The sequence below is a fragment of the Lissotriton vulgaris genome, chromosome 6 (assembly GCF_964263255.1).
Source record: "Lissotriton vulgaris chromosome 6, aLisVul1.2, whole genome shotgun sequence".
NCBI classification, from domain to species: Eukaryota; Metazoa; Chordata; class Amphibia; order Caudata; family Salamandridae; genus Lissotriton; species Lissotriton vulgaris.
The window spans coordinates 421034836-421060779 of NC_141694.1; the positions used below are offsets into that span (position 1 = coordinate 421034836).

The window sequence follows — 25944 nt, forward strand, 5'->3', positions numbered from 1 at the left end:
GTTCATGTGGTGGTTGATGTAAGCTGGTCCTTCATTGTGAAGGACTTTGTAGGTATAGGAGTTGATCCATGTAAGGGCACCTCTTTGGGTCCGATCTGATGATGTCTCTTGATAAGGGTGGGATATGGTGTTGAATGCCGCTGTGAGGTCAAGGAGTATCAGGGCTGCAGTATATCCCGGGTCAAGGACAGTTCTGATGTGGTTGGTGGCAGTGTTCAGGGCGGTTTGGTGCTGTTGTTGGAGAGCAATTCCCATAGGAAGGTGTCAAGAAAGTTGTTGTTCTCCAGATGTGCCATCGGTTGGCAGTTGATGCCTTTTTCGTGGACTTTGGCTGGAAAGGGGAGCAGAGAGATGGGATGCTGGTTCTTGAGTTTGCTGGGGTCAGTGGACAGCTTTTTGAGAAGGGGTTTGACTTCAGTGTGCTTCCAATCTTCGGGGAAGGTGGCTGCTGCGATGTATGCAATGAAAATGGCAGTGAGCTCATTGCTGATCTTCTTGCTCCCGTGATTGAAAATGTGGTGGGGACAAGGGTCCATGGGTGCTCCTGAGGTGACAGAGTTCATGATGGCTATGGTGTTGTTTGTGGTGAGCTGGTCCCAGGTTGTGAGTATATGGTAAGGATTTGCATCTTTAAGAGCGAGGTGGCTGTAGAAGTCGTAGGGATATGTTGGGGGGGGGGGGTGATGTTTTTGTAGATAGTGGAGATCTTGTCATGGAAGAAGTATGCCAGGGTGTTGCAAAGTTCCTGAGAAAGAGTGATGATGCTTTTGATGGCTGAGGAGCTGGATAACTCTCTGACTATGTTGAAGAGTACTTTGCTGTGATTGGAACTGGCTTCGATGCATTCAGCCAGGGGGTTGCCTTTCTTCTCTTTTAGGAGTTGGTGTTATTGATTGAGGGATGTTTTGGAGGTGGCTCCGTCTGTGGTCTCCTTGCTGGTTCGCCATTTCCTTTCTAGTCCCTTGCAGTTGCGTTTCGTGGTTCTCAGTTTTGTGATGTACCAACTGGCCTGCTTTGTGGATCTCTTGAGTTGGGTGTGCTTGAAATGGTCAACTCTGTCAGCACAGTTGGTGATTCAAGATGAGGAGTTCGTTATGGTCTGTTCCAGGTTGGTTGTGGTGTCATGTTGGGAGGTATTAAGGGTGTCAATCCACTCTCACTCTGTCACTTTGTTCCAGATGTAGTGTGAGGTGCTGGGCAGTTTGGTGGCAGTGCCAGGTGATCCTCTGATGGTCAAGTGGACATTGGCATGGTCTATCCAGGTGAGCTCAGTGACATGGCTGTATTCAATTTAAAAAAACATCTAATCAAATCATTAGTAGCAAGCCGTTGAAGAAAGTAAAGTGCATGTGTGTATTGTCTTATGGAATGTTTAATCAAAAGGGCTTTGATAGTGCAAGATTGGGGTTTGGAATAAATACTAAAGATGAACATGTGTAAAGTGCTTTGTTGGGAGACCTGATTTCACGATTGCACATAAAGACTGAAAAACAACTAGGGAGGGCAATGAAAATCTTTCAGGAATAATAAAGTTATAAGGAGTGGCATGACTGTTGTGACAGTTGCAAAGTGCAAAAGGCAGTGCCATATATATTTTAACAAGTAATATAATAAAACACGTGACTGACTAGCAATGAGAAGCGTCTTAGACAAAGAAAAAATTACATAACACAGCTGGTTTTCATCTTGATCGGGTTCCATTTTGATCTAACTAAAATAAACTTGATACTTTGCCTTCTGACAGGTGGTTGTCATCCAGTTGGGGGAATATAATTCCAGACAATAGATGCCTCATTAGCCACACCAGTGTACATTCTGGCAAGTAGGTGGTTCTAATAATTGCATCAATTATTACACAGAATATGATACGTTATTCTAGCACTCCAGCTTCAAATAGAAAAAAAGGGAGTAGCTTTCTAACCCAAATCGTACGCTTCACTGATTAATTTATTGATTTGCTTCTGATAGAGCGCACGTACGACATCAGGCTTCATCATCAGCTAATTGAATCCCTCTAAATCGCGTTATGGATAGGCTTCGAAAAATAACGTAGTAGCGGAATTTGAAACAATCTTACAAATTACATTGCTTTGCAAAAATATATTTTCCTGCTGAAATGCTATTTTTTTTAAAGTGTAAATTCAAATGGAATCATCTGAGTATAATTTGATATATTTGCTCTGCCTGGCTACAGAAACACATTTTCCTGTGCAATTCCGTTTAAAGATGAGGTAAAATTGATTGATACAATGTTCTTGGTTTTACTTGGTTCTTGGTTGAAGCATAAATAATGTGTTTTTTCAACACGTAGTTCAACAATCGCAATGCCCGTCTGTAAGCAATTACAGCATTCAGCTCTAATTGAAGCATTTCATTGCTGAAAGCAGGTTCTTCGGCTTGAAAATTAAATGCTTTTTGGTTTTGAAAAAAAAAAATCTTTTTAATTGAAAGAGGCGTTATGTTCTTTGATAATGGTATGCTGAATGTCACGAAAATAAACAGAATGGTTCGCTTGCACGGAAATATCCTTGTATACGGCATGGTTTATGATTTCCAAAATGTGAATGTTTTATTTTTTGAAACATGTAACAATAATGCAATTTCATGTTCTAGAGGTGAGTATAGATTTGAACTGTATTTAATAATTAATGTTGTTAATGTTTCAAAGTGACTCTTTTAATGTGTTGTATTGCTTTAAATAAATTATATAAACATATTTTGATGGTTGTCATATACGAATTCCGACTCAGACAAACCTTTCATCAAATTAGACTCACTCAGCAAAAAATATATATAAAAAAACAGTTAACTCCCTGTTGACATACATCAAACTGTGCTATTTATTTCCCAATTTTAACAATTGTTAGGGATGAAATAGCAGTATATATGATCAGAGGCGCAACTAGAGCCAAATTTCGGGGGGGGGGGGCTAGGAAAAAATTTCGGTCGGGGGGGGGGGGGGGCTGAATATTTAACCACTAGGCAGAGTGGAGCTGCAGGTGCTCTTAGAAGGGGTGAAACAACAGCAAGGCCTCATTAACATGCGAATGGTCTTTTAAAGACCTGTGAAGTGCTTGGGTGTGGCTGTGTCATCCCGGGCTGCCACACACAAGGGGCGGGGGGTGGTCTGAAGCCCGTTGAGTCCAATGGGTGTTGCGTGCCTGTATATGATCCAGTAGGATCATCCTCGCCACTTTGGCCTTACCAAATTAACTACCAGAGTGTTTTCACACCTCTGTGCGCGAGCATTTTTCAAAAAAATTGTATTAGGTTTTTAAGCACTTATATCTCTTTCATCTTTGGGTGCACTCTTACAAGCTTGTTTAAGATCGAAACTGTCAAGGTTCCACAATATTTGTAAATGTAAATGTATTGGCATTTATATAGCGCACTACTTACCCGTAGGGTCCCAAGGCGCTTCGACCGCTGCAAAACCCTTCCTGGCTTCCCTGAGAGATGGTCCCTTAATGGGTATCTCCAGGGTGAGACCAGGCATCCCCGGCGGTCTGGTGGGGCCGTTAGTGAAGATGAGGCAAGCTAATGCCCAGAGTTGCCGAGTGTGATCGCTGATCAGAGTGGGCACCGAGGCAAGAGAATTATCGAGTCCGCTGACCCTGGTCCAGAAACCTGCCGCGCCAGGAATCGAACCCTGGTCCCAGGCCGTCCTCTGCTCTCGGGTCTGCCACCTCTAACCAGTGAGCCACACTACTTCACTACTATTTGAATGCCATTGTTCAACCATATGTTCCTTTTCGCCCCCTCCGTTCTGCCAATCAAGCTAAATTCTCGGTTCGGAGGCACAGATTGTCCCGGATGGACGGACAATAATTTTTTTGCCTGGGCCCCACCCTGAGGTACTCCCTTCCGCTACCACTAAGGAACGAGACCATCTTTGCCCAATTTTGCAGGTCCTTGAAAACCTGGCTATTTAATCAATAGGTTCTTCCTTTTTTAGGTCTCGGACTAGGTAGCGCATGCGCTGTTCCTTCGAGAGATGCTGTATACAGTATAGTGGGTGAAGATCCGCCCACTTTCCAGCTATCTTTTTAATTGGCAGAATTTGTAATTCTGATTGATGCTCGGCAAGTTAGTCCCGCCTCCTGACAGTCAGGATGTCATTTTTGTCCCTCCATGGCTATCAGCCTCTTTACTTTTAAAACAATTCTGTTCCCCTGCCTCCCCATTCCCTCCTGCAGTCTGTCACTTCTCTAACCCACCCCAACCCCCCCACACACTCCCATTCCTGCCTCTTGCACATAGCAGTTTTGTTTACAATGCAATAGGGCTCGCGTAAATACGAGTCCTATTGCATTTGTAAATGCTTGTCTTCTCCTCTGATTGGCTGAGTGGGTTTGCAATCTTTTTTGCCTGACCTGTCCCTCTAGTCTCTTTTTTAAGTCGTGATTCACACGGCTCGTTAATCTGAAGCGGAAGCATGGCAGCTGTATTGCCCCCACCATCCCTCTGAGATTGCTGGGTTTTTTCACCCTTATTGTGCGTGCACACCACTCATGGGACGCTATACTTTTATTTACATTAGATATGTTTCCTCTGACTCAGGCAGAGCGCAGCATGTCAGGGTACCCGGGCTGCACCATCTCTCCGAGGCCCCCTCCCTCCTGGATACAAACTTGCCACGGGTGGTGCCGGATCAGCGTAGCAAGTTCATAAAGGAGGAGTTCTTCAGGAAACAGAGCCAAGAGTGCGAGGTGAGACCCGGGAGTCTAAACCCCGGACCCCTGGGTCCCGGTGCAGTGGGAGGGGGCATCTTGAGGAAAGATGGGGTTGGCAGCGGCATGTCGTGCAGTGAGGAGAGCCCCTGGAGGCCCCAGAACAGACCCTCCTCAAGGGATGAGGGTAGAGGAGATGGATGGAGGGGGCAAGAGAGGTTCCTAAAACACATGGAACCTGGCAACAACAGTAGTTCCTAGAGATGATTAGTACATGTCTAGGTTTGAACCACACAATTCCCACATACACACATTCATACATCCCTTTGAATTATACATTTCCCACAGTGTTGGGCATTATATTTCATTATTCCCTTCATCCATATAATCACCCACTAAGCATAACGATGCATTTATATAGAGCAAGCATCAAGCATCAAGCTCAGCTGCAGCAGTGCCCTTTGTGAACCAGCAATGGATTATGTTTTGGGGTTTCCTTTCCTGGCACACACCGTGCTCTGGCACACAGACAATTCTTAAGAGTAACTGGAAAGGGCAGCATTCTATGCTTGTTGGGTTTCAGCGCTTCATTGGCCGTCCCCTTCTCCCTACAAATACTTCACGGAAGGATATAATGACCTGCAGATCTGTTTGCGGAAGTAACAAGAAACCACTAGTTAACCTGGATATTTCATAGATCCCAAGATGAAGAAGCGATCTGATTAGTTTACGGCACACATGCAAGATTCTGCACTCTAAAATGAATATGTGATTGCACACCTAAATTAAACAGTCTATTTTTATCAGTTAAACCAATAGTAGGGTTTAGTGTCTGTTGTGAGGGAATTGCGTGCTACTGCCTATGTTGAGAAAGGACCCAATGATTTCTCAATTGAAAGACTGCAAAGATGGATTTTGGGAGACCCACAGTCAAGGTAGTGCACAGCTAATGGACAATAATGTCTCTTCGAAATTTTTAGATAAAGTTTAAACACAGTTAGACGAAAATGCTCAAGGCAAAGGTTTTTTTATGTATGTGTTTCAATTTTCAAATCATCATTTGGCAAAAAAACGTAGATACATGGTTATAAACATTGTATGCATGCTAATAAACATGTGTACCTTTACACAAATATTCAATTTTTCAATTGGCTGAATAACATAACATTACATTTGAGCATGTGTATGAAATATAACGTTATTGACTTCAAACATTTCCAAAGTCCCAATGCATTTCGGGTTCGAGAAACTGAACCCTTCATCAGGGGATTTCAATTCAGTCAATAGTGGTATCTTCTCAATTTTGTTCCAAGTCCACAGTAATCTATAACACAACAAAACAAAGTCAATACACTGCATTAAGAGTATAGGATTGCACTCAGAGCTAAAGTGGGTGCTCATTAAGGAAAGGAAAGGCAGTGAAATATTTATTCAAATGGGAGCATATTAAACTATTTAAAGTCACCCCAGCATGTGAAATTTTGGAGGTAATGCATGGTGTGCATCCCATCACCCATAGTAGATAAGGGTATAATGATAACGACGTGAAGGTTCGCTTGCCTTGTAGGATTCACTCTGAATATGGGATCTTTAGTGCATAGTGGCAATAGTTAACAATCGTTGACTCGGTACTGCTCACCGAATGGTCTAAATAACAAAATGCAGCAGTTTAGGTAAAGTCAGTAACGTTAGTGGATGTAAAAAGAGACGAGTCAAAAACGACCGCTCTCACCTAAGCCATAGGATTTCTTGCGTCCGTCAATGCTCGGGACGTGAGGTTGATTAAAAGCTGCAAGAATGTAAATGCAAACGCGTTGTCAGTTGCGGAGCTCGCAGTTGTAAATTAAGATCAAACACCTTGTAGGTAGTCTATTGTATATTGTTTACATACCCAGTGAGAGTAAAAGTTTGCTGAGCACTTCTAACGCCGTCCGCACGAAAATGGTGAAACGCCGATCTCTCGGCGCGTAGGAAGTATCCCAAAATGCATGGCAATTTTAAAGAGACGGTGTCTCATTTTCTAGTGTTCGTAAAATGGAAAGTGAAGATGTTCCGTTTTTAAAGAAACAAATTGTGTGTAGAAGAAGGTTTTCAAAATTGTAGTGTGATACTGAACAGAGGAATAGGAGGCTTAAACTCATTTATAGTTACAATGTAGAAAAGTTGAAAGATGTAGGCTTATTTTTACCATAAGCCTTAGAAGGAGGTGAGAAATTGCCATCTAAATTATAATAAAAGAAAAAAATGGGTCGCCTGTTATTAGGAGAAATATATAGAGAGGAAAATGCCCGACAGCAAATATGGGAAAGAGAGATGAAAAAGAAGAGAGGGAAGATGGTTGAGTGCAAATCCTTTACAAAAAACAATCAGTAATACGCTGGTTCTCTTGTACTTCTGTTACAGGAAACATAACATTTCGTAATGATCATTTAGCCCATGCGGGGCTACCGTGCATAATGTTTTGATCTAGTAAGTTTCCCTACGTGCTAGGGATGTGTTTATGTCAATCCGTGAACTGTAATTGATGCGTTCTAAAACAGTAAAGCGCAATTGAGGTATGGTGTGTCCTGCTGTTCCCCAGTGTGAAGCTAAAGGGGAAGTCGTTTACCAAGAGCATCAGAGCATACCACATCCAGAACCCAGCCTTTCCGCAACCACAGAGCCTCTTTATGGGATAATTCGTCTCCTGCAAAAATACCAGATCCGAAGACAAAGATTTACAATAATCTAAAATTTTAGCCCTCTTAACCGGATGATTTGAACCCTTAACATTAAGGGAAACTACATTTAAGCCATTAAGAAGTAAAGATGGACGTAAAAACAGAACACCACCATCTGACACAAAATAGAAAAACACCACCAGGAGATCCAAGAGGAAGAGAAAGAAGAAAAAGGAGAAGAAAGGGCAAGAGAAGGAGAGAAATAAAGAGAGAAAAATGGAAAAAGAGAGAAAAAAAGACCTTTCAGGGTAGGTCTATGAGAAACCCATCTCATACCAGGGGGAACATGGAGAGGGAAAACAAAGGACCGTCAGGAAAAAACAGTAGAGAAAGTGATAGATCCCAGACTAGAGAAAAGGAAGCAACAAGCAATGGTCCTAGAACAATAAATGTGGACCCTATAATATACTTGAAATCGGGGAAAGGGGAGCTACGAGAAATAGGCACAGAATAATCAAACCCGGTCAACGACCAAAATAAAGACAGAAAAATACAATATTAGGCATATCAAATAACAAGCTCATGAGTAGAAGCTAAAGTGAGATAAAAGGATCCTTACTATATGTAAACAAGCAAATGGCGATAACTATAAATGCCATACAAAGAACAAGAAAAGTATGTATGAAAAGCAAAAAATGGTGAAAAACAAGAGCTAGCAAATAGATAAACAACAAGGCAGTAGTACATGGTATGTAGTTAAAGAAAGGGGAAACAATAATTGTGAAAATTGAAATAATTAAGCAGATAAAATATCAAGCAATATCATATGTCAGCAGGAATACAACTTGAAGGTTAAAAACAGTCCGAAAATATAAATAAGACATCACTAAGTGACAAAAAGAAAATACTAGGAAGGGAGCCATAAAAGAATTACAAGATAAGCAAATAGAGAAAAACAGCCCATATGAATGAGCACAAAGAGAAAAACTGACACTATCGGACCGAACGGCTGACGAAAACAGACATATAAGCCTACGCCAACAAAAAAAAAAAAGGAAAGAACAAATATCGGCAAAGTACAAAATCGAAAGATACCAATAAGTGGGGAAAAACACAACATGAAACAAATATCGGAAAATATGAGACGCATGAACAAAGAGCCGAAGTCGCCTACAATCAGGACGATAATCAAGAAAGACAAAATAGCTACATACAAATATCGGGTATATCAAACAAGAAAGAGGAAAAAAAAGGTCAAACAGGTGGATAAATAACAAGAACAAGTCAACCTAAAGCTGACAAGTCATAGACAAATCATCTGAAAAACGAATAGCAACCAACGACCAACATATGGAGCAAAAAAACAACGACATATGTCAAACAGCAAGACGCACTAAACCACATGAAACAACAAAGACAGAAACTCAAGTCCCAGAAGAGCCAGGAGACGGAGAAGAATCCATCTGAGACTCAAGTTGGTTATCCAAAAAACAGGAAAGATCAGCAGGTTCATCAAAAATCCGATAGCGGCCCTAAAAAGTTATACGAAACTTGGATGGAATAGCAAAGGAAAAAGGGATATGCATGTCCAACAGACGTTTTCGCAGGTTGAGAAATCCCTTCCTCCGAATTACAGTGTCTCTGGCAAAATCCTGGGAGATAGGAATCCGATGACCCTCCCAAGACACCAACTTGACTTTCCTCATGTGAGCCAAAATCAGTTCCGAATGCTGATGACGCAGCGGTTTAAGGATTACTGCTCTCGGATAAGTGGAGTTTTTAGGTTTGAACGCAGGTCCCCGATGAGCTCTCTCAATTTCAAAGTCTCTCTGAAAGGAGATTTGTAGGGTAGAAGGAATCCATTTGGAGAGGAAAGCAATCATTGAGGAGGCTGACTGCTCTGCATCTTCAGGAAGACCAAAAATACGCAGGTTACTCCTCCGATAACGATCCTCCTGCTCTGTAAGGTCCCTGCGCAAAGCCGCCATCGAACGTTCCAGCTGAAAAGGGACCTCGAATTCTGGTGTGTAGTATCCTCCACCACACTGATACGAGATTCAGTATTCGTAACCCTGACAGATAAGGCTTTAAAGTCACTCCTGATAGCAGCCACCTGAACTTGCAAAAGTCAGTATTAGTTTTAGTAGACTGCGCAATATCATGGACGGCATTTAAACGTAATAAAATAGCATCCGAAGTGGAGTTAGTATCATTCTGAGAGGACTCAGGAGAGGGGGACTGCTGCTTAGATCATTTTAAAGTCCTTTTAGAGTCTTTCGCAGTAGGGTAAGGCTCCATGGTGTCCGCCATAGGAACAGGTCACAGTAGACAGTTCAAAAAAACCACCACCAAAGGAATTTGACGTAGAATAAATGAGCAAGGGCCAAGAATTACACCAAAAATAGTTCATCAAGTGCCACTGACAAGAAGCTCTGTAGGTGCAGACTATGCCTGGGACACCAGCGCACAAAGTGGCGGACAAAAGCAGTTGAGGTAAAAGTAAAATCCAAAAAGACCCCAGAGCTTCAAAAACAGATTCTGCCAAATAGCAAGCAACCTAGCAATCAGGTTACATAGCACAAACCCCTCAGGTAAGGTAGGGAATCATCATGAATGAATCGAGTGAGGTGAAAAAAGGTAGTCAGAGATCCATATGAGACAGCAAGCAGGTATTACGCCAGTTATGCATAAAACGACTGCAAAGGCCCATCAAAACATAAAGGTAATAAAAGTCACCTCAATAGAGCTGTCCGAACATGTTGCGCTCGAAGACATGGGTCTGGTACCAAAGAAACGAGCGACACCACAGAATAAACAAAATGGCGGCAGCTCACTGAAAAGCCGGTAATGAGGGTTGCAAGCGGAAAAAAAGGACAGTTAAGGTCGTTGTGCGCATTGCAGCATAAAGGAAAGCGCTCACGGCACCTTCCGACACCTCATGTTGAAAGCTGAAGAAGAGACACTCACGAACGGGATCCTAAAATCATCCCGACAGTCGCCTTCTCCCTGGAGCTCTAGCGCGACCCGCCATCTCGCAGCGGCGCGCAAGCCACGCCCCAATTACCACCACTTTAATCGCTATAATCTCTCTGTGACAGGATGGGTTTGGCAGGCGTGACTGTCTGCAGAGCATGACTCTGTGCCAAAGTGTGAACTACACTACACACATCAAAGTATTGCTCTTCCGTGACAGCCTCAAGCACTGCTGGCCTCCAGTGCTGCTCCCTGCTGGGAGATGAGATCCCACCAAACCAGAGGCTTGCTTGCCCAAACAGGCTGTTGGTCAGACTTGAAGGCGCCTTTGAGTTTCACGACCTGTCACCTTTACTTAATTATCTATCCAGCGCGGACATTGGTAGCTTATGCATGCCTACACGTGACAGGATCCTGGAAGCCAGGATCCTATCTGATGCAGGCAGGTGTATGCTACTAAATGGTCACCTTGGATACAGAAAAGGAAGTAAAGGTGTCCCAACCCTCCTTACATTGTTCAACCTCGCTCACCATGCTCACTTGCCATGATGCACACCACCACAAATTGTACGCCCCACCACTTTCAAATGTCACCAGCTGCCACTGGCCCCAAACCTATGTGGCACCTTCAGGCATTTCTGGTGTTTTATCCCTCAACCATCTACATTTGGGGTACTGTGAGCGCATGCTTATTCATAGTTATAGTAACACTACATCTCCTAGAAGGCAATGTACTGCCGGCGAAGAATCCTGTACTGCATGAAAGTGTAAACCATGATATGGTGCGACTTTGACAGCTGTGTTTTGCAGCATACAAGAATGCAGACTTTCTCCCCTTAACATAAACGGAAAGGTGCCTTACTTTCAATATAGCTTCTGAGGCGCCGTCACGTGGAGAGGGAAAGGACAAGCAAGTTGCGATGCCAATAGTAAAACAATCGTAGCCTGACTTGTAAACCAACACCACTTGGCATTCTGGGACTTGTAGTTTTACTTCCATTTTTAGGTCTCGGGTGCATTGTCAGGGATGCGCAGGTATCAGAAATTAATCCAGCAGATAATAGGAAGCCAGCTGGAGTTAGTGCAGAGAGGGTGTAATGTGAGCCAGAGGCTAACGACTATTGCAAGTCTTTTGGCTGCATCTTGGACTCCATCATTGCAAGTCAGGCAGCCTTGTCTATATTCTGATGAATAGTTAATCTCATATTTAAATTCAGGGGAGGACAACGTTTTGGAGAGTTCTTTTAAAGTGGTTGGTAGAGAAAGGGGAAATGAACTGCGATCATAATGTTTTTTCTTTTGCATGGTCTGGCTTGACAGCACAGCTTTCACCAGACAATTATGTGAGCATCTCTGGAGAGAAGTTTTGCTCCACCCACATGTTGGGAGGCAAAAGTACACTGTTTGCCCTGTTCTCGTCACCATGTGACGCTATCACAAAACACATGATGACCCTTGGGCAGGAACTTTACACATTTCACTCCTTATATTAAAATTCCGTTGTCAACAGGTTATATGACATGCTTTCCTGCAACATTCAATGTGCCATGCATGATTTTAATTTCCAATCAGCCTGGGAAAATGGTGGCTGCTTCATTGAAAGGTAATAAGTCTCGCATTTATAACAGTTTGGCCTGTTGGCATTGTAAATTAAAATGCTTTTTATTTATGTGTTAATATAAAAACACATACATAAAAGGCATTGTCATTTACAATGCCAATAGCTTAAACTCTGTTTAATCCGAGACCTATTGCATTGCAAATGCTTGTTCTTCTTGTGTATCTTTCAGGTGGTGCCGGGAAACCTTTGGGTAGCTGTGTGCCTAATACAACTTAAAATAACATACCATAACGTACAGTCTTTTTGTACATTCAGGGCTATATTTTGGTGAAAATCATGTATCAATATCTCAATACAACCTGAGATGTAGGACAATGTCCTCTTTTGCCTGGTCACTCCTATTTTTTGCTGCATTTATTGCTGTTTTTTGGACTCTGCTTACTGGGGCACTGCTGTTCAGTGAAACATGTTGAATTGGCCATACTACAAACTGGTATATTTAGCTTAAAAATTCTACCCTAATATATAGTACAAAGTGTAACCAGGACACATGAGTAAAATATCACTGGGGACTACAACACACAATGTGCCACAAATAGAGTGACAGTGCAAAACAAAACAACAGGCTTACTACTTCAGCATGTCTGTGCAGTTTTAAAACTGAAAATTCAGCCTGTCAAAGTAACCCCTTTTGACAGGCCTAAACTCTCCTTTTAAATATGAATAGGTCACCCCTAAGTAGGCCTTAAAAGCCAATAGGTCAGAGTGCATTGTACTTAAAAGTAGAACATGTGTTGGTTTATTGTTAAACATGTCTTTACAGTGACAATGCCCTAAAAGGTATTTTCGCTATTCCATAGGAAAGTATTGGGATACTTTATTAATGTTAATCAATCTATCTCTGCCTAGTAATCAGCTAAAAAGTTTCTTATCACAGTGAGTAAATGGGGCCCTGTATGGCTGGAATCTTACAATACCACACACGTGTGGATTTCCTACGCTTTATACCAACGGATTGGAGCGAGCCATGTTGAATGGGAGCCAGGAACTTCCTCAAGATAAAAAACGCTTGATTCCGGCTCTGCTCTATACGGACGATGACGTGATATTGGCACGCACCCCCTTAGAACTCCAGAAGGCACTAAACAGGTACTCCCAATTTATGGGTGAGCTGGACCTACGTATTAACATTAAAAAAATCTTTGTTATGACTGCAGGACTAGGGAAACAAAGGGCAAAGAACATATACTTAAATAAGGAGAAATTGGAAGTAACAGCACAATACCCATATTTGGGCATTATCATCGACCATAAATTAAACTGGATCCCAGCTATAGAGTCAAGAAAATTTCATCTAGTAAGAACTACTATGGCCCTCGTAAACTTTTCTAAAAAATCGGGTAGGAGACCGCCGGTAGAGCTTTTAAAGATATATAGAGCTAAATGCCAGTCAGTTGCGCTATATGGAGCAGGAGTGTGGGGGTACACCAACACCAACAACCTACAAGTGTCAGAAAACATTTTCCTCCGATTACTTTTAGCAGTACCAAAAACACATCTACACTTTCGTGTCACACAGAATTAGGAATTTCTTATTTAATGGACTAAATACAGCCACTCCTGCTCTGGCACCGCATATGATCGGTGGACAAAAACACACTTACTCAGCAAATTATCTTAGACTGTATGGCCTTGGACCACTCACACAAAATTGGCTGGTTAGCATATTTAAAATGTTTCTTAACTGACCTGGGATTGGAAAAGTATTATCTGGCTCCAACCATAATCTGGTCATTCTCAAGGAAGGCGTTACAGGTGCTCTCACTTGCCTATCTAGAAGAAATTCGGTTAACCAAAGAAGCCTCTAAATCATCTGTCCAACACTGCATCGCTGTCCAAACAACTTTTTCTATTCAGCCCTATTTTACCCACGATTTCACCACCTTTGAAATGATTCCTCTTAATTAGATTCAGGTCAAATACCTTACATCGTTTGGTTGCTTTTCCAAAAAGAAATAACTGGGACTCAGTACTACCTATATGCCCGTATGACGAGACTTCCACCCAGGCAACCATTCACACTTTCTTTTTTTGTAAGTATTATAGAGAGCACAGAAAGATCTGGCTGATTCCGTTACTAAAACTTGTTGGAATTAGAAGATGCCGTGGGCGAGGAGTGGACATCGAAGTGCATTGTTAAGTTCTTGAAATGCATTTTTGACATCGACTAAACTTGTAAAAAAGGAAATAATAAATCGCTGCATAGTGTTGTGTCTTGATAACTTAATCAACTGTGTAAAGAGATAAAGATGTTCGCTCAGAATGTTCTATGTATATATAATGAATTTGTCTTAACATTGTAAAAATCACAGAGAATCTAATAAGTAGTTTCTCTGTTTTTAAAAACACAAAATGTTTTTAAGTAATTGTATCACATACCAGTATTTCGTTTTTAAAGTAGATCAAGAAATGTAATTTTTTTAATGTAAATGCTTTTATGGTTTTTTCGCTTGCCAAAACCGAATAAAGAAATACTTGACTTGACTAGAGTGGTGGTTTCTGCCTGGCTTTGGCGCAAGCCTTAGCCAACTAGAAATCCCAGTTCTAACAGTTAAGCTCCATTTTCACTAGAGAATTTTCTTTGCCGTCTTGAAAATTAAAACTGAGGCCATAAACCATTTGGAGTGACTGCTTTCTTGGGAGTGCAGAGGCCTTCAAGTGGTGCAACTGAATTTCTAACATGCATAGCCTTTTGTTGAAGATTATAGAGTTTGTTGGTGAGTTCCAGATACACCGCTCCGGGTTGTAATTGTTGAGTATGTCTGCAACGTTCAAGAGGTCTCTTAAAAAGCAATGTACATTTTTCCCAGTGATTATTTTGCTTACAAAATGTTATTGTAAATCACATTTATATGTATATGGCATTCTCCTGCCGATGCTTATGCATGCATGATTTCTAAATATCTTCAATACGTAATTAAAAATACATAGTGACCTCAAATATGGATTGATTATTTTAGTAATGGCAATAGGAGAAAAGATTAGTGTGATACCCAAGCAATTTTTTGGAAATATATTCTGATGTTCAATAATACATGTTCAATAAAACGGCCAACCTCAATGAATGTAAAAAATGTTGCTTGCTTGGTACCTACTAACCGAAAAATCCATATTGACTACCTTATGTATAACGACATACAACAAAAGGTTAGTCTTGTAGTTCATACTACATTGGTAACTATAAAACCATTTGAAATAGTGATCATGACATTGTGGAACAAGATAAAGAAATCCTATATTCTAAAGTTTAGTAAATTAACCATGCATTTCTTGCATTTTCATTGTAGATAACGTCTATCTGAATTTCGCTATTATCAGTTCGGGGATTTGAAGATTGAAGCATAAGCAGCCTTCTCGCTCTGACCTTCAATTGTATGCACTGTTTAATCTTCATACATTTGTAAACAGGAAAATGTGCCCGTGCATGTGCTAAATTGAAAATAGGTTGTTTTTAAACATGTTTAATAAAGTTTTCTTTTATGATGCTTATCTGCTACTAGAGTAACACTTTCCAAAATCAAAAATCTTAGGGTTTTTAAAAGAAGTTAACATGTAATATATTGTCACAACAGATCTAGTTCCAAATCATTTTCAACAGGTACACCTAAGAAACTTAAATGAAAATAGATAATAAACAACACATTACTAATTGTACAAGAAGTATATTTTGATTGATACGTTTTAGTCAATTAAAAAATACTTAATTTGAAATAAATGTGACTTCTTACAGGTTGTGCATGGAAAACTATATTCCGGATGCTGTTGATTTTCATTTTAATTCATTTTCTTGCTATAGTAATTTGTTTTCTTTTTCACTGATATCAAAAATTCTTCTCTAGACCATCTATAAGGCAGATCGTTAGAAACATTACAATCATTTTTTTATATTTATTAACTCAAAGTATTCATCATGCCCATGTTTAGAAATCATGAGCCAGATTTATCAACATTTTGCACTGGTACAAATTCACAAAAATGATGCAAACCAGTGTAAAGTGATGATTTGTTATTTCCTTTCCATCTCAAAACCTGTTTTGCGGTGGAAAGATGCCTAACATTAAAACAAAGTTGTGCTTCACACTGCTTTGCATTACTTTGCTTAAAGAGAAGTACAAGGTGTGATATATGGATGTTTCCATGTAATGGTTTTGGATGCAACACCCTTTCTTCCAACAATTTTAGAGAGGACTTTGTGCCAAAAAAGTATGTCCCCTCAAAGAAGGTTTTCTTATGTCCTGTACTGTGCAGAACACGTACAAGTAGGAAACATTTAAAAGAGGTCTAAGCATACTATTTAGTACTGGAAGGTTCCCTTATAGTTGAAACCAATGCTACACTCACCCACACACATTTGTGCAATGGTGCAAAGGGTCTTGCAAAGCAACAAGAAAGTGCTTAAGCACTTGGAAAGAGAACAGCAGTACCATATCTGGATAGATATGGTGCTGTCCATCTCTCCCTTTCATGAAATACAATGCAGAAACGTTGGTTGTCGTGTTGCGTTGTTTGAAGAAATAGTAAGCATCTCCCCATGTTGACTTCTCTTTTCAACTGTGCCCTACATTTTCTAGTACAATGACATTAAGAGTGTCACAGACCAGCAAACTGCCTCTTCATATAACCTTGCATATATTCAGCTGGATGTAATTTACTTTAAATATTGTTAAAATAAATATATTTAAGACTAGCAACAATTACATACCTGTGTAATAAACATGATTGTGTATTAAAATGTTTTTGACTAAGTCTAACACTGTTCTTCTTTCTTTTTTTCTTTTCTATGTTGCCTGAATTTGTTGGCTCACTAACTGTAATTATTCACTGAGTAATAATATTGTTTAATTAATCCTTTCTGAATTTTTATATGAATCACTAACTGAACCATTTATTCTTCGTATTATTCCTAACTTTTAGCAAAAATATAATATAGAAATAGAAATGTACTATTGGTTGTAAAAGTAAAACGATTTTCTTAAAATACATATCTCTTTGTATTGATTAGACTTATGAAATCCAAAGAAATTGTATATTATTATTTACTCACCCTGTAGCTAATTACCTGGACGTTTATGTAAAGCTCACATTCCTTAACAGGACACTTTTCCAACCCTTCAACTGCTCAAGGACAGAAAAGCAACAGAACCTGTATGGAAAATGAACACAGTTATACAAGGATTATCTTAACAGTCAAGCCAAAATGCTTTCTATCAATGGGAACGTTTTTCAGCAAGAGGAAATCGATTTTCACACATAGAATTACATTAAAATACCCATATTTTCTCAGTAAAATAAAATAGCTGATTATAAATTAAAAGTCTGGAAAACTAAAATTCTCCTCAGGCTCAAAGCAAGTCATTTTAAAAATCGAATTTGGCACCTTTGTGCCTACTTAGCATTCATCTCTCCCAAAAATTGTCAAAAATACATTTGGCTAATCAAAAAAGTATGCAACCACGTGGAGAATATATCTAAAACACTAAGAAATGTGCATTAAGTCTTCAAAGGGATAAATTGGATCAACTTGAGTATACGCTTAATTTGTTTCTTTTCTCTTTAAACATATCTATATGATTGCCTATCAAATTCACTTTTCGGAACAATGCATTTTTGGAGAACCTAAATATATCATCACAGAAAATGTAGACTGGGGAATTATGTAGCATGATTGCAATGAATATTCAATCATATTATGGTTCAGTATTAATTAGTAAATTTAATATCCATACACATATGTCTTTGCAGTATGGATGTAGTCTTAAGCATCATGTTTGCACCAGGGAAGGGACTTTGCAGTTTCTTGATAGACTTCATTCTAGCCGACGCCTTCTTTTCTGTTACATCCTTGTCCATGGGTCTTATCTCTGGGATTGTAGTAAGATGCTTTCCTGCTCAACCTGTCTGGTGATTCCTTCAGTGTTTGAGGCAGCAAGTAGTGCCAGGCTCAAGCAAAGTATCTTAATTGAGTAGTAGCAACTCAATGCCAAGATGATTATGTCCATTGAATTGTATTCTCATTGCTGATTCTTGCTGAAGAAGAAGTCGAGAGCACTCATTCTCACATTATTTTGTTCACTCTGCTGCAGCTTTGCTCACCGCTGATCTGTGCTGGTATTCCTTAAGTGTTTCTCACAGAGCACAAGAAAGTGGTATCTCTGCTATGTTGCCATATTGAATGTGCCAGTGGCGCTCAGTGTGGCTGCATGATACTGCTCAGTTCTCCTTTGATGCTTTCCATCTGACCACATTTTTAATTTCTTTGCTTGATAAAAGAACAATTTGATGATCTGGTGTGCAGGGTTGAGGAGTGAACAAACTCCACCATTTGGAAATTCACTGTTACACCTGGCATCCTTCGTGTGGTTTTCCCCCAAACTTTGTGCCTTCAATCCTCCAGTTTGGCTGACTACGTTTTTATGGCTTTAGGACTCTACACACTTTACCACTGGTAAGCACTACTAAAGTGCCTGTGCTCGCTCCTTAAAACTTAGTAGAATTGGCTTATACTTAATTGGCATATTTAATTTACTTGTAATTCCCAAGCAAAATGTTGCAACCTGTCCCCAGGACCTGTACATTAGATGCTATCAGTGGGCCTGCAGCACTGATTGTGCCACTCACTTCAGTAGCACTTTAAACATGTCTTAGGCCAATCATTGCAGCCTGTGAGTGCAGTTTTAAACTGCTTTTTCGACCTGATAAAGTAAACATTTTGCCAGTTCCAAACCGTCCTTCTTAATACATTTTAGTCACCCCTAGGGTAGGTCCTGGAGAGCCCAGAGGGCATGGTGCAATGTATTCAAAAAGTTGGACATGTAATTTTAAGTTTTATATGTCTTTACACTGTAAGGCCTACCTCTTCCTTAGGAGCACATTGGCACTACCTTATTACATTTAATAAGTGATCATTTTCAAGTGAAAGCAGGTAACCAGTTTATGTTTAGAGTCCTTGGAATTGTAATGAAAGTCCTCTCTCATGGTGAAGTCAGTTTTTAAAATTCCTTTTTCGGAATTGGTACTTTTAGAAAGTTAAGTATACAAAACAGTGATGGATGAAATATTTGAATTAATCTCAGCCACTGGTATTCAATAAGGACGCATCCCATCAATTGTTATTTTGAACACCGTACCACCTCAGATTGGACCCAGCTACATGCAAATCAGTCTTGACCCTTATCTAATAGGAGCAGACCAGCCCGAACTGCCAAACCATGTCCTCCCTGAACCGGAACACAGGCAAACCAGGACTGGGTTTGCACTTGTTATGGGTTTATCAGCTGAGTACAGCTTGGTTCAAGTGACACAGTGTCCACACAACCCATATCTGGGCATACCCATTTCAATTAGGGTGACAAAATATGTATATAAAACCATGATGGATGGAATATTAATATTACTTTTGGAAAGTTGGCATTTCCTGCCTTAGCTATTCAGTGCCTGCAGTCTGTCTCTAGGCCATATATCTGGGTGTAGCTGGCAGTTAGGCTTTTGCATACTTCTAGACAGCTGCCCACAAAATAAAACTTAGGTGTGCCTGGATGGGCCATCAGTGGCAGGATGGGAGGGTGCAGTTACAAGTTTTAGAGAACAGCGGTCCATATTTTTGAAAGACGAATGGACAAGCACAATAATCATACGCTAAAATAGATCGTATGTCTTTTGTCCAGCCGGACAAGAATTTATTTTTTATATAAGTTCAGTTGATTATGATTCAAAACATTAAATGACAAGTGGGCACAGCCGTGACCCACAGAACACAAGACAAACCAACGAAAAACAGAATTCCAAAAGGCAGGGTACAAGATGAGTGTGTTTGTTAGTAATCACTGTGACAGACTTAAATATCCATTTTCACACCATTGATCATTACAATATTATAAAATCATATTGCATATGGTGCTTTTAATGTCGACGACGTTTCAATGCTATTCACAACAATATAAAGCATCATCTTCAGGACAAGGGATAATTCATTGTTGTCTTAAGCTTATTCACATATTTTTTGCCTATATCGCATTACTGTATCAACATTTACAAAGAGGGAATGAAGGGGGAAGAAAAAAATCCAAAAAATAAAGGTAAGTAAAACCGAACTGCTAGGCGTTTATTTGGTGACTTTTGTGAGGGTGAATTTGATTGTGACATAAAAAGGAGGGCATCCACTCTAGGACTGTAGTCTAGTCGTACAACGAGGCATGCGGCCTATGCCCGTGATGTCAGTGAAGGTTGAAGGCACAGTGGTTTAAGGTATAGAAACGGCGATGTTTAAATTACAGAAAACAAGAGGAAACATTGTGAATACGGCGTAAAACCTAAGCTATGGTCATGCTATAGTTGTTCCAGGGATTGTACTGTGATTAACAAGGGATAGTGGAGGGCGACGCGATGCACGCAGGGTGGATTTTAAAACGGGTGGTGCCGTGGTTAGAGGTCTTTACTAAAGTCTGCGATGAGGGTGAAAGCTCCAATCAGGCATTAGTATTACGTTGCTTCAAATGAGCATTGGTGTGGAGCATTACTTATTTCATCGTGCTGTGAGGTTCGAAGCAGTTCGCCCAAAGTGAAAAACAGTGTTGTTGAATTTGGCGCTGAAGAAACATTACTTACATTCTAAGGGTGAACAAAGTTAATTGGTAATTTCACGCTTATAGTGCGGCACAGTAGATCCGTAACGGGGGCTGACAGCCACTCAACCTGCTGTGACATACAATCTAAATTAAAAATGGCATTTCGGTGTGTTTTAAAAAAAAGGGTGGTACTGAGAACGGCGCAGTGAAGGGTCAGTTACCGTCAAAAGGCTATGGGCCTTCCTTGTGTGGGTAAATTCCTGATATAAAAAATATGCCAGTGCCGAATCGCACTGGAGGCTTTGTGGTAAGTATTACTTCCGCTAGGTGCCTGGTTTCACCTCCTAAAATAGAAATCATTTAAATATCATAATTAGTTCCGATTTTTTACAAAGGGATCTGGTCGCGAACACGGCCTGCCTGTGTTGTGGTTACTTACTTAAATAACACCGGGAAGTCAGGGCACGGGGGCTCCTGCTGGCGCTGGATAGCGTGTGATGGGAAGCAGAGTCTCCATGTTACTTTATGTCTATGGTGCCAAAAGGGGGGGGATGGAAAGAGGCAAAGACTAACTGCCTCGTTGTACGGAAGCGGCAATTTAGAGTGCTCGTGCAAACCTCTACGGTGGCGGCCATCTTGGAACATCAATAGGAAGTTGGAAAGGGTGATAATAACTAAGGTGCTGGCGGCGCGTGTGACAAAAATGTGAGCTGGTGGTGTTTGAACGGCGCGAGTTTGGGCAAACTGCTTCGAACCTCACAGCACGATGCCTGATATAAGTAATGCTCCACACCAATGCTCATTTGAAGCGACGTAATACTAATGCCTGATTCGAGCTTTCACCCACATCGCAGACTTTAGTAAAGACTTCTAACCACGGCGCCATCCGTTTTAAAATCCACCCTGCGTGCATCAGCTCGCCCTCCACTAATCCTTGTTAATCATGGTACAATCCCTGGAACAACTACAGCATGACCATAGCTTAGGATTTACGCCGTATTCACAATGTTTCCTCTCATTTTCTGTAATGTTAAACACCGCTGTTTCTATACCTTAAACCACTGTGCCTTCAACCTTCACTGACATCACGGGCATAAGCTGCATGCCTCGTTGTGCGACTAGACTACAGTCCTAGAGTGGATGCCCTCCTTTTTATGTCACAATCAAATTCACCCTCACAAAAGTCACCAAATAAATTCCTAGCAGTTCGGTTTTACTTACCTTTATTTTTTGTATTTTTTTCTCCCCCCTTTATTGCCTCTCTGTAAATGTTGATACAGTAATGCGATATAGGCAAAAAATATGTGAATAATCTTAAGACAACAATGAATTATTCCTTGCCCTGAAGATGATGCTTCATATTGTTGTGAATAGCATCGAAACGTCGCCGACATTAAAAGCACCATATGCAATATGATTTTATAATATTGTAATGATCAATGGTGTGAACATGGATATTTAAGTCTGTCACAGTGATTACTAACAAACAGACTCATCTTGTACCCTGCCTTTGGCCATTCTGTTTTTCCTTGGTTTGTCTTGTGTTCCTTGGGTCACGGCTATGCCCACTTGTTATTTAATGTTTTGTATCTTAATCAACTGAACTTATATAAAAAATAAATTCTTGTCCGGCTGGACAAAAGACATACCATCTATTTTAGCGTATGATTATTGTGCTTGTCCATTCGTCTTTCCAAAATAGAGACCGCTGTTCTCTAAAACATGTTACTGCCCAAGGTCCCTATGGCATTCCCTCTGGGTTTTTCTTGTTGTGTACAATAGTATATTGCGCAATCGCTGGATTGCAAGGGTTGTGCTAATCCTCACCCCTTCCGCAAGTTGGTCCTCCCTGTACACCCCTGTGTTTTCTATCCCCACACCTTCCCTTAGCCTGTGTTTTCTTCACGTACTTTTCCTGCTAGGCATGACTAACCCACTTTACAACCTTGAGTAAATTAATAAAATTTTAGGAGGTCCTTCACTTCTCTCTGACCCTGCAGAGACATCCACTGTACAGAGCTCATCATTAACTGATGAGTTGGAAAAACTCAAGAAAAAAGAAATCAGGCTGATACTAATGATCAAGCTATTAACAGACTACCTTAAATCAAATGTAATTCCCCTTGGCCTCCAAGTGCGCAATATCCCGGGGGTCTTTACCACCGATCCCAAATATTTGAACGGATTTAGCTACATAAGTACCACCTGTTCCAGGCACTGGATGGTGCTTGGCATTGATATCGCTAACGAAGAATTGTCAAAACTCAACACAGAAATAAGCGATCTGGAAAAGCAGATCAACGACAAAAAAAACAATACCGAGGCTAAAAAGCTTCTCGATCAAATAAATAAAACAATTGAAGATTTCCTTAAATTCGAGCTTAACAAAAAGACCATAAAGGTACGAAGAGACATCAAAGGCTTCAGTCAGGAATGAGCATATCCCTATCTCGTGAAAGATTATTACACTAATCGCCCCTACAGTGGACCACAGAACCAGAGACCCTGGGGTAGATACAACCAAAGAAAACATTTTGTGGGTTTCACTGACAGCTCAGCTGACTCATCAGAACAGTAAGACCAAGGTGATAGTCTGGGCCCATCAAACAGTATTTTTTTAGGACGAGGTCGGGGCCAATCAGAGGCCCAGGGCCAAGGAAAAGGCAAACAACCACAGAGATGGCCCAACCCCCCGAACCCTCCGGGCGAATGTTTTACCCGCCGCCAACACTACCGCTGGTGAACTCACCCGAAGATACAAATACGGGGAATGTGGCAGAATTAGAGACAGATCTTCTGCCCATTTTTAACCTCACCAGACATAGTTTATCCGATAATGAAATGTCTCTCCTCAGCAAAGGGTTATCATTTGCCCCCACTTTACGCCCTAATTTCCTAGATGCCCAAACGGAACTGTTAAGATTCTTCAGGAAAATAAGGCTACACAGTTTTTTTCCTGTTAAACCCCAGTCCACCAAAACATTACAATACCCCATTCAAGCCCCCGTCCAAATTCTCCCCCACTGCTGGGATGATACCACCTGAAATCCCAACCTTTGAAAAACTAGTCTTAAATGACCTAACTGCATTAGAAAACAAGAGGAGTTTCATCCTCTACAATATCACGATTGAGGAGAGAAATGCCATTTCCTCCCTCAAAAACAATCAATCCCTGGTTATAAAACCAGCTGATAAAGGGGGAGGGATAGTCATTCAGGAACTTGATCAAAACAAAACCGAGATACTATGACAACTAGGCAATACTGAACATTACTGCAAATTACCATGCAACCCCACCACTGAAATCCAGAAACTAATAGTACAAGTAACCACAGGAGCGTTGGATTCTGGTTTTCTATCCAAAAAGGAATTTGAATTTCTTAACACAAAGTCACCCCGTATACCGGTAATTAACTGTCTCGCCAAAATACATAAAAATTCTGAATCTCCCCCAGGTCGCCCCATTGTTTCAGGGAGTGGCTTTGTACTTGAACATCTTGGGCATTACATCGATTTCTTTATAAAACCATTTGTAGCCACAACCACATGCTACATAAAAGACACAATGGTTATGATCAACATCATAAAAGACCTCCCGTTTGATCCCACATCCAGCTCCATGTGTACGCTGGATGTGGAATCACTCTACAAAAACATTCCTCAGTATGAATCATTATGTGTCATCGAGAAAGTTCTAGAGACACGCCCCCGACCACATAATGTTCCATCAGTCTTTATCCTCCAATTGTTAGAGATTTGCCTAACAAAAAACTTTTTTCTTTTTGAGGGTCAGTTCTACGGCCAGGTACGTGGTACCTCAATGGGAGCGATTTTTGCTCCCAATTTGGCCATTTTGTATATGGACCATCTTGAGACATCCTGCATCTTGGATGTGTCCAACCCATTCCACAGTGGCATAGCCATGTGGAAACGATACATTGATGACATCTTTCTACTCTGGTCAGGACCCCGAGACAGCTTAACACAATCCCACCACTGGCTCAATAACGACAGTGCAGGACTGAAATATACACTAGCTACCAGCAAAGACTCACTACCATTCCTAGACCTAGAAATAAAACACATTGAGGGGTGCCTTTTAACAAATCTACACTCTAAACCAACAGAGAGAGACAACCTGCTTAACTATACCAGCCATCACCCCCGCGCTTTATGTGACTCTCTCCCGTACTCACAATTTCTACGCATCAGGAGAAACTGTTATTTGAAGGAGGCTTACTTCACAGAGGCAAAAGTTCTAAGCAAAAAACTTAGGAATAGAGGGTACCCACGCAAACGTGTACTTAGGTCTTTGAAACGAGCATGGTCCTGCCCCAGGGAAACCCTCATTGAACCCAAATCCAAACAACCACAAGACAGGCTTATATGTAAATGTAAATGTAAATGTAAAAGTTATTTGTAGAGCGCTCGGACACCACTGGTTTCTTGGCGCTATGGAACAGATAAGCACAGGTGGAGACAGGGAGCCGGTATTCAGTCATCATATGCTTGTCGGAACAGGTGGGTTTTTAATAGTTTCCTGAAGGATATGTAACAGGAGGTTGACCGGAGTTCATAGGGGAGAGAATTCCAAGTCTTGGGTGCAAGAAAGGAGAACCCAAGGCCGCCGTGTTTCTTCAGCTCTAAGGAAGGGACAGAAAGAAGATTGTGGTGCAAGGAGCGCAGGTTTCGGGAGGGGACGTAGCGATGGATCCAAGATGTTACAAAGGCAGGGCCAAGGCCAGTCAATGATTTGAGACGGTGCAGCCAAGTTTGAAAATACCACGTTTCGCCACTGGCAGCCAATGAAGCTTTTTCAATAGTGGGGAGACGTGTTGATGTCTAGGTTGACGAAAAACAAGTCTCGCCGCTTGATTCTGCACCAGTTGTAATTGGCGAAGTTGGTAGGCTGGGATGCCAACGTAAAGAACGTTGGCATAATCAAGGTGGGAGATGACCAATGCCATGATGACCAGTACAAGGGCCTCAGTGGTCAGAAACCTGGAAATTTTTCGGATTCGCCGAAGGTCGAAGAAACATGACGAAGTAACTGCCTTGATCTGGGATGTGAGAGAAAGATCTTTGCTGATGGTAACCCCTAAACTCTTTACAGAATCAGAAGGGGAAGGAGCGGAGCCCCAAGATGGTGGCCAAAAATTGGGGATCCAGGGATTAAGGGAGCCTCCTGTTAAGACCAGCTCCGTTTTGTTGGGATTCAATTTCAATTGGCTTTGGCACATCCATTCGCCAATAAAGGTCATAGTAGACTGCAAATCAGCGATGGATGTGGGTGTGGAGTTAAGATTAAAGACCATTTGAATGTCGTCAGCGTAATTGAAGATGGTGGCAGGGTAGTTGTGTAGAGATTGAATCAGGGGTTGCATATATAGGTTGAATAAAAGTGGTGATAAGGCCGACCCTTGCGGAACCCCACAGGTTTGTTTCTCAGGGGTGGC

At 41.0% G+C, this 25944-nt stretch overlaps 1 protein-coding gene across 5 annotated transcripts in view; it reads left to right on the forward strand.

Annotated features, from left to right (window-relative positions):
* Positions 1-16675, forward strand: part of MLIP (muscular LMNA interacting protein) — a 1527370-nt gene extending 1510695 nt beyond the window's left edge. For all 5 annotated transcript variants that reach the window (XM_086926435.1, XM_086926437.1, XM_086926436.1 and 2 more), the window contains one exon: positions 15212-16675. Coding sequence is in view for 1 of the 5 variants with exons in the window: in XM_086926437.1 (XP_086782563.1) it covers positions 15212-15226 (15 nt within the window). In the remaining 4 variants the exon portion in view is untranslated. The remainder of the gene's footprint in view (positions 1-15211) is intronic.
* Positions 16676-25944: the final 9269 nt, after the last annotated feature.